The sequence below is a fragment of the Aplidium turbinatum genome, chromosome 13 (assembly GCF_918807975.1).
Source record: "Aplidium turbinatum chromosome 13, kaAplTurb1.1, whole genome shotgun sequence".
NCBI lineage: Eukaryota > Metazoa > Chordata > Ascidiacea > Aplousobranchia > Polyclinidae > Aplidium > Aplidium turbinatum.
The window spans coordinates 17129274-17138021 of record NC_137484.1 but is presented as its reverse complement, the minus strand read 5'-3'; the positions used below and the strand labels follow the sequence as shown (position 1 = coordinate 17138021).

The following is an 8748-nucleotide window of genomic DNA, read 5'->3' as shown; positions in this document are numbered from 1 at the left end:
GACTTTATCCATTTCTTTCTCACTATAATAGGCTTACAGAACACTGTGCTACATTGGCATACCTGGGGTGGGGTAAGTGGATTAGGCCATGTATTTCGTATTGGCTTAGTCTATATTGTTAATTGCTTTGACAGAGCAATGCAAAACATATTAAATGCCTTAATTTACGTCGTTAACTACTAAAACATTTTTAAGGGGGGGAGGGGGCATGGCCCAATGGCCCTCCCCCCCTGCATATGCTAGTGCCCTCCCCCATAACATTTTCTGCGTAAGTGGTAATGTACTGCATACGCCACTGCTGTCTGGCTAGTAATGCAAGCATACAGAGAAAGAAATGCACCCGAACATAATTTTATAGTTTCAAGAGCTTTAGATTCAATGAAGGAAGGTGTCTTGAAAAATTGGTAATTGCTTGACTAAGCGTTTTTTGATTAATTTTCAATTTTTCGTTCGTGCATATCATAGTTGCTATGTATTTTAACAATTTTACAAACAAACACGGATTCTCTTGCACAGAAAAGTTTGGATGCGTATCTAAGTGAATATGAAAAACAATCTAACATATACAGGTCAGCAATCAAAGGAAATAGGCTACAAATGTTTTTATCGTTGTTTCACAAAATATAGATACGTGCAGAAATCTTCTCTGACATGAAGAATGGCAATAGCCCATAGCCTAATAGGCTACTGGTAGAAAGTCTTGAGTGAGGCTAGGCCTTAAATCTAGCCCAGGTGTATCGAAAGCATCGCTAGCTTCCATTCTATGCTGGTTGTGAAACAATAAGTGTGCCGTAGGCTACAAGGCTATTGAGAAAACAAGTCCGTTTGAATAGATACAATGTTAATATCCTGGCCCCTTTAAAAAAAACTTTAAAGCGAAAACTTGTTTCAGTAGAGAGATTAGGCGTAAAGAAACCTCAGCTACGGGACAAGAACGCGGTGTTTATTCCGAGCACCTTGAAAGGTTTTCGGACCCTTGAAAAAGTCTTTTTCCAAATGTAGATTACCTCCTGGACCTCCTGTCAACGTATCATTCTTTTCATCGATAGTCGACGCTGAAGCCACATCGTTTATCTCTTCTAATATATTTGGAAATGCTTCAAATACATCACTGATGTAGCATAAAGATTTTACCTGAAAAGAAAAATACTGAAAGTTGCAATTCGCTTATATAATAGAGGTAGTAGTCTACAAAATCAAAACATATTTAAATAAATCATAGTTGGCATGCAAAGTATAAGTCCTGCTCAGCTTCACAAGCGACGAGATTCACTTGCTTTTGTATTTGGATGGGATCGCGTGGTAAATTTCTTTACTAATTGTATTTCAACAAGGCGTTTGTGTTAATAAAAATAGTTTAAAGAGTAACAAGCCGCAATAAATATTGTTATTAATGACTACTAAAAACAAATGCTTCATGCCAAACAAAAACTCACTGCAAATCACTACTAAAACAAATGCTCATTGCCAAGTAAAAACTCAAGCCGAGATTTAACCCTATCTGTAGCGACACGGAATTTTATGAGGACGCCCCACTCCACTAGTGAAATATTTCACAGAAGGAAATATGCTAGAAATGTGAAATTTCTTGACTTTTAGTTTTTTTTCTTTGCAAATTTTCTAAACCTATAGTTAATAAATATAGTCTTTATGTTTGTGTGACTTTGAGTCACTTTTGTGCTATTGATACCATACAAATAATGGACTAAATTTTGACGCTTGTGCTTGAAATCCAAAAAGTCTCTGGCAATGCTGATAATAAAGAGATTTTGTCGTTTTATAACCTAAGTTAGCAGTGATTTGAGGTTCAGTGAGCACACTTTGGCAATTTGGATTCTCAAAACTATCATTTCAAAGAGATATAGCTTAGATTTCAAAATCGAAATTACATAGGGATAAGCCTTCAGGCAGGTCTCCAGTTCGCACGTTGTCAAGGCCTGTGTATATAGATCGCTATGTTACAAAGTTATTGAGTAAAAACGTCACAATTTTTTTATCGTTAGGTCAAAATACTTTTCTTGTTTAGTTTTTCTTCTCTTTTTTCGTATTTTAATAAAGCTAAAACAGATCTTGATTTTTTTTATTACAATTTCTGTTGCAATTCTGACATGATAATCCCTTTGTTGCAATTTCTGAGGTAATAATCTTTTGTTACCCACTATTGAATAGTACATTAGGTTTAGTGTGGAAGGCGGGTGCTTTGTAGGTAAAGATATTCCACTACATTTGCACAGCCTGCTGAGGAACTCCCAAGCAACCTCTATCAGTTGACAGCAGCTTCTCCATTAGAAAATAGCAAGAGACAACCACTTTAAAATAACGGAAGCACAATATAACATTGCAGAACCGTCTCAGTAATATCGAAGATATTTTAAGACACTGCATATTTTTCTCTTGAGGTTGTTCGAGTGATTTTCGTTACCTGTTCGTTACTTCTGCACGTGGTGTCGTTGAGACGTTGAGTTTTCCTGATTTTTTATATTTCATCAGAAAAAGAAGACGTCCTTACCTAACGGTTTGATTTTTAATTAATGCCTTGTATTTTTATTTGAGATTTGAGTGCAAACACAGAATATATTATTGGTTAACTCTTTCGCGCCCAGCATCATTTTAAAATGATTTGCGGTTTAATGCTAAACGCCCAGCATCATTTTAAACGATTTGAAGTTTAATACGAAACGCCCAGCATCATTTTAAAATGATGCTGTTTGATGCGTGATATAAAATTTTGTCTTTGTAGCAGAATATCCATAAATTTACTGGATCCTTGTCACATGCTTATTTTATTGATATTATCGTGTTTTTCAAAAAAAAAATTTTGCTCAAATTTTACAAAGTGTGGTTACTTTAGCCAACAGTTAAAAAAAGTATGTAATAAAGGAACAAGGCATGTTTGATTTTTCCTTGACACTTTATATCATTAAGAAGTCTACTGAAGAAAAAAAATCTTTTTAGGTTCTACAGAAAAGGTGGGAGTATTTTTTTTGTAAGATGCTTTATTTTCATAAAATTTTTAACAAAAAAAAAAGTTAAAAAGTACACATTTTGAAAATACTGCATCTTCAAATATGTTGTATTAGGAAAGAAGGTTCTAATATTTATAGTCAGAACTTGAAATTATCTTTCCAATAAGATATTCCATGCCAAAATACACAATCGGTGTCACGCGTGTCAACTCGTTAAAGTTAGAGAAAAAATAGCAAAAATGCCTGGGTTTTGCGGTCAAACCGTGCAAAGTCGCTAGGCGCGAAAGAGTTAAAGTTTGCAAATTATGAAGTCAGTATATCAAGTTTTAGGTCAAAAAATTGGTTGCCTTACTAATAACCTTCACCAATTTGTTTCACTCGAGATGAAATCTTCAGAGACGTCTTATTCAAATTCCTTAATTCAAACGGTATGTTTTTTAATGCTTTGTTGAAATAGAACCCTCTGACCATCTCACCAAAAGAAAACTAGCCCAGAAAATGTTTAATTTATAATTATTAATTATATTTGCTTGCAAAGGCACCACGTAAAATTATTGTGCCTATGAGGTGGGATATTTTCTTTTTCAGCTACTATTGATTGTCATCAGAGCAAGCCTATCAAGGTTGCCAGTACTTTTTCCAAACAATGAAATTAAACCTCTATCAAAATAACTAATTTCACTTCATTACTCACTTGACTATCCAGCCTTTTACTATCATTCCATAGGCGATTTACTTTTTTATTGGTCATGGAGAAATGTTGCGAAAAACAAGTTGATAAACGTTCAGTCAAACACAAGAGATTAACGTTTAGGTCTGGATTTGCAACCGAGCTTGAATTGGGATTTCGTGGGCCAACCGTGTCAAGTAAAACACGTTCTTTTTCTTCCGTTGGCATTCGTCCATATCGTATAGCTAAAAATTAAAAGCTGTTGAATCAAAAGGTGGTTTGTTGTACTTGTTTTGTCTGTCGTATCCAGGCTTACACCCGGTGGTTGAAGATTCAGATTAAGTGGACGGGAAGGCAAGGAAGCCAATTTTCGTGTCCACCTTCAGGCACCAAAAGGTGGTTGATTGATTGATTGATAGAATCTTTATCCTCGGACTGGGAAAGCTTCTTGCAGAGCTTAATCCTGGCAGTTTCGCATACTTGTAGAGGCTTTTGAGTCACTGACGCAGGCCCGGTCACCGAGATTGGCAGAGTGAAGTTTCGGATTGTTGAAGTGTTGTTGCCGGGGAACTATTTCATCCATTAGATGCCACTAAATGGAGAGCAGTCCTTAACATGCGTTGCTCAAGCGCACACCCCGAGAGTCGAACCAGCGCCGCTTGATCTTAAAGCTTCTTCGTTCCAGAACTCACGCGCTAACCAACTGAGCTATCGAGGCGGACAAGTTGATAAACGGACAAGTTGATTTCTATAAATAACCGCATTACAATTTTTCATGATGGTTTTTCTTTTCTATTACCATACAGTACATACTTTATGATGGACTAAGTAAGCTAGGACTATTAGCTTGAAAATTGCATTTTTTGCTTTGTAGTTTTTTGACAACACAATTTTATAATCGCAGTAGGCTATAAGCCACAGTGAAACTGGTCGTTTGGCGACGCTGTATGTGTAGCAGCTGGCAGAGGTGTACGGAATGTGTATTTATAATCTGCAGGTTGCTGCAGAAGATGAGGTATTTTGACCGGTAGACACTTTAACATAGGACAATTTCCACTATGAACTAGCTGAGTCATCGTCTGCAGTCATTGTGACCCTTTTAGCACTCCAAGAGTTGATTTTTCCTTTGAACTTTATTCGATAGTTACTGTACAAAAGACAAGAGAGTAATGTCAAGGGTGGGAATCGATGTCACGTCATCGAACTAACTACTTCCCTAACTCTCAAACCACTAGACCCCGCTGCCGACGCAAAATGTTCACTTAGGCTAATTTACTTAATGACGGCAATCAGCTGATTCTTCTTCTCTCGTTTGACTTGTAGTAGCTTAGATTGGCAATGCCTCCTCGTGCAGCCATGACGGGGTAGCCTGATTTAAATCTTGCCATCTGATTGTTACGGACAATCGTTCTCCAGATCAAACATGAAACCGTTAAAGTTTACCTGGCGTCTTACGTCATGAAATATTTCTGTAAACGAGGAACTCTTTATGCACCATCTTCAATTATGAAATATTACATCAGCCAGATTTAACTCGTGTGAATTATGAACTATTGCATCAGCCAGATCTAACTCGTGTGAAATTGCACAACAATATCATAGAAGCAAGTTATGTGTGTTTGAAATAGGGCAGTCAGTTTCGTTATTTTGTAGATTGTCGATGAGAAAGCTGGTCAGATATTAAACAGTTCTGCTTTGCGTACTAGCTAGACGAAATTTCCGTTCTTTATCCATAAATCTGTCTTGTGGTGACAAGTTGTTTTGTGCGTAGTGCGTACCGTGTTACGCTCTCTTTTTAACAGCCTGTGGCTATTCTTTGCTGAAATACAGTACGTGAAAAGACCTTTTCAGAAGAGTGTTTCTTTCGGTCATCGCATACAGACGAAGGATTTGGGAATTTTATCCTACAACTTTCCCACGGGGATATATGGTTTACCGTTGTGACCACTGATTGGTCCTTAAACTGCATCTCCTGCAGCGAAATACGTATACGAAGTCAGGTATTTTGGAATTTAATTAAAAGTGTTATTAAATCACTCTGAACTCTTCTAATATTACATGCAAACAATAGCAACTAACAAAATGCAAGGCAATCTCCATGTGTTTAAACAGTTATATTCATTTCACTCACCTTTTGCTGACATTCCAACCTCCAAGCATTTTTTATACCGACAATACTGACATTTGTTTCTGCTTTTAATGTCGATTTTGCAAGATCGGTTGCATTCGTCGTATTGCTTTTTTAAACGTATTGTTCGACGAAAAAATCCCTGAAAACGGTAAAAGAATCCCATTGCAAAGTTTTCTACAAAAATAATTTTTGAATGAGCCAAAAATCTAGAATATGTTAGTTCAACAAGATTAGGCTAGATCAGGGCTTCCCAAACTGGGGGTCGCGACCCCGCAAGGGGTCGCGTGACAAACTACAGGGGTCGCAGAGAGTGTGCCAATTTTACTCAAAGTACTGCATATTAACACTTCTGTGCAAGTTATTAACTGTAGCCGAACACGTTGAGAGTAACGCACCTAGTTTACGCGTACTTAAGCAAATTGGTGTGGTAAAACGGAATCGGAATTCAAGACCCTTTGTATTGCAATGTGAAGTAAGATGGCTTTCGAAAGTTGAAGCTAGAAAGGTTATTAGTGTTGAAAATTGAAGTCGTGATTTTTCTAACGAAAAAAAAATGCAGACTTTGCCCATCATTTTCGCAATGACATCTGGTTCTTGAAATTAAGCTATTTATCAGATTTTCTTAAAAAACTGAACGAACGTAATTTGTCCCTCAATAGAGAAAACATCTATGTTTTTACATTGAAATCTAAAATTAAAGCGTTCATGAACATATTTTAACGTCTGGAAACAAGAAGTTGAAAATGATTCATTTGAAATGTACTCATTTATTGAAAAATTTTTGGTTAACAATGATGTGAAATCAAATGTTAAGCCTTTGATTATTAAACGTTTGTCAAATCGTTTGACAGTTTCATAAGTATTTATTCCAGAATTGGACAATACCAAATTTTATTAAATCCAAAACCTAAACCTACCGAGCACTTCTATCAGAAAGAAATTACTGATCTATCTTCTGACTTAAAGTTTAAATTTTGTGGAAGTTTATAAATTTTATGCAAACACCTTCACACTTTTTGCTTTTGACTTAACGTTAGAGCGGAATATCTACCATGACCTGATTCAGCAGTAGGGCTAACCGCACTCCTGTCGTTTGTTTTGACGTATTTGTCTTGAAAATTTCCAGCAGAGTAAACTGAGGCAAATGCTGGGTAGGCTACTCGTTGAGTGGATCGTCTCACCAATGACGCAATTACTAAGACCAGTTAAAGTCTCCCTCAACCCAGCAAACATTGATCTAGAATATTGGGAACAACTTGCTAGTGATAAGTCAATCTGGAAGAAGAGAACGAGGGAAGGCACGGAATTTTTCGAGAAAAAAAAACAGGATGCAAAAGGTTCAGAAAAACTAAAACCTTAGAAAAAAAGCTAATACAACCACGTTCCCAACTTTCCATACAATGTGACTTTTGGCCACGTCTTTTCCATTGTAGAGTAGGCCTACAAAGCCACATCCGACTGGAAACAAAACCAATGCTCGGACACGAGCTGGAGCCTACGACGACAATTTGTGCGAGTCAGCGTGTTCAACTTTGATGAACAGACACGATCAAAACTAAGCAACATTGAAACCGCCTTGGGACCAGCATTAGCCAATTGAGCCACGGCTGGACTTGCTTTGTAGCAAAAAACGGTCGCATCCATCACACTCATATCCATCTGAATAAATGTGTTTGGTTCTTTGTTTTGTTTCCAGTAGACTGCGTGTAAACTGTAAAGTAGCAGTCATTGAGTACTGTTAGCTTGTTTTAAGTTTTCATTTGAAAACCTTTCCTTCGATATCACAAATGTAGGCTATATTTCGCACTGTTTATCATTTTGGCCGTGAAGGGTCGCGAAAAGTTTTAGGAGATTAAAAGGGGTCGCGAGCAAAAGTTTGGGAAGCCTTGGGCTAGATAAAGGTCTGCCCAGCCAACAAGCCCAACTGGGGCCGAGTAAAAATTCAAGTTGGCATCTGGGCTTGTGGGAATAGGCCTACCATGTGGGTTATTTATGGGTCACAAACGTGTTAACACAAGTCTAGTTTTTCATGTTTGTTTAATCAATTGCTCCAAAACGCGCCCTATCTCTCAATTTCAACTTCTTATTATTTTTTTTAGTTTCAAAAAGAAACGATGAAATATGAGTATTAATGTAGGTTGAATCAGGATAGCCCAGTTGTAAAATCATCGAAACATGGGTGGTAAGTGTGTTACCCAATATTAAAAAAATGTTTTTACTAATGTTTTTATACTGCCTATAATTATTGCAAGGGTTAATGTAAGATCTCATGTGGGTTCAATCTGAGCAGCCTATTTGCATAACAAAATTTTACAAAATTTAGGCTTTGTTGAATTTCTCACGTTAGTTCAGAATATTAGTAATATTAACGCACTATTTGTTATAATGGCAACATAGGTATTTTCATGCATTTTCTTCTTTCACCTTTCCTTTAAATTGGGTAGAAACTTGAGTCCGCAGACAAGTATAACTGGAACCCAGTCGGGCAGCCCAGTTGGGCTGGGTAATAAGTGGTGTAGGCCTACGTAAGATGTTTTTGATTATATCCAGCATTGCTTAACGCCATGCCTCAACTATGCGTCAAATCAAGCTTTGCCTATTTTTCTTGCTCTTTTTGTGGGCTGTGCAGATCAAATGTAAAAGTATAATTATTTAAAAAAAATTACCTTGCAACCTTCACATGAATGAACACCATAATGAAACCCAGATGATATACCTCCACATACGCTGCATGGGATTTTCAGAGTTGATGACTTGATGGCTGTAGAATGAAAAAATACTATACTTAGTAAATATTTTTCTATTTTTTTTTAAATCCATAGCTAAAGCTGCAACTACAGTAGAGTCACTTGAAAATTTGCATTGTCTATTTGCATAGAAATTTTTTCTTGGGAAACGATCTTTCACAGATAACCTAAAACATACCTACTGTGCTGTGCTGTTTCATACCAAATGTGCTAAAAATTTGCTAAACTTCTCTA

The 8748-nt window shown here is 36.8% G+C and overlaps 1 protein-coding gene across 1 annotated transcript; it reads right to left on the bottom strand.

The window, feature by feature from the left end:
• Window positions 1-505: 505 nt before the first annotated feature.
• Window positions 506-5878, bottom strand: LOC145781797 (uncharacterized). The gene is made up of 3 exons (XM_082593467.1): window positions 5768-5878; window positions 3661-3881; window positions 506-1134 (listed from the first exon to the last, which is right to left on the bottom strand). Exons 1-3 carry the CDS (start codon window positions 5778-5780, stop codon window positions 922-924), a joined length of 447 nt encoding a protein of 148 aa, XP_082449593.1. The 5' UTR covers window positions 5781-5878; the 3' UTR covers window positions 506-921.
• Between the last annotated feature and the right edge of the window lie 2870 nt (window positions 5879-8748).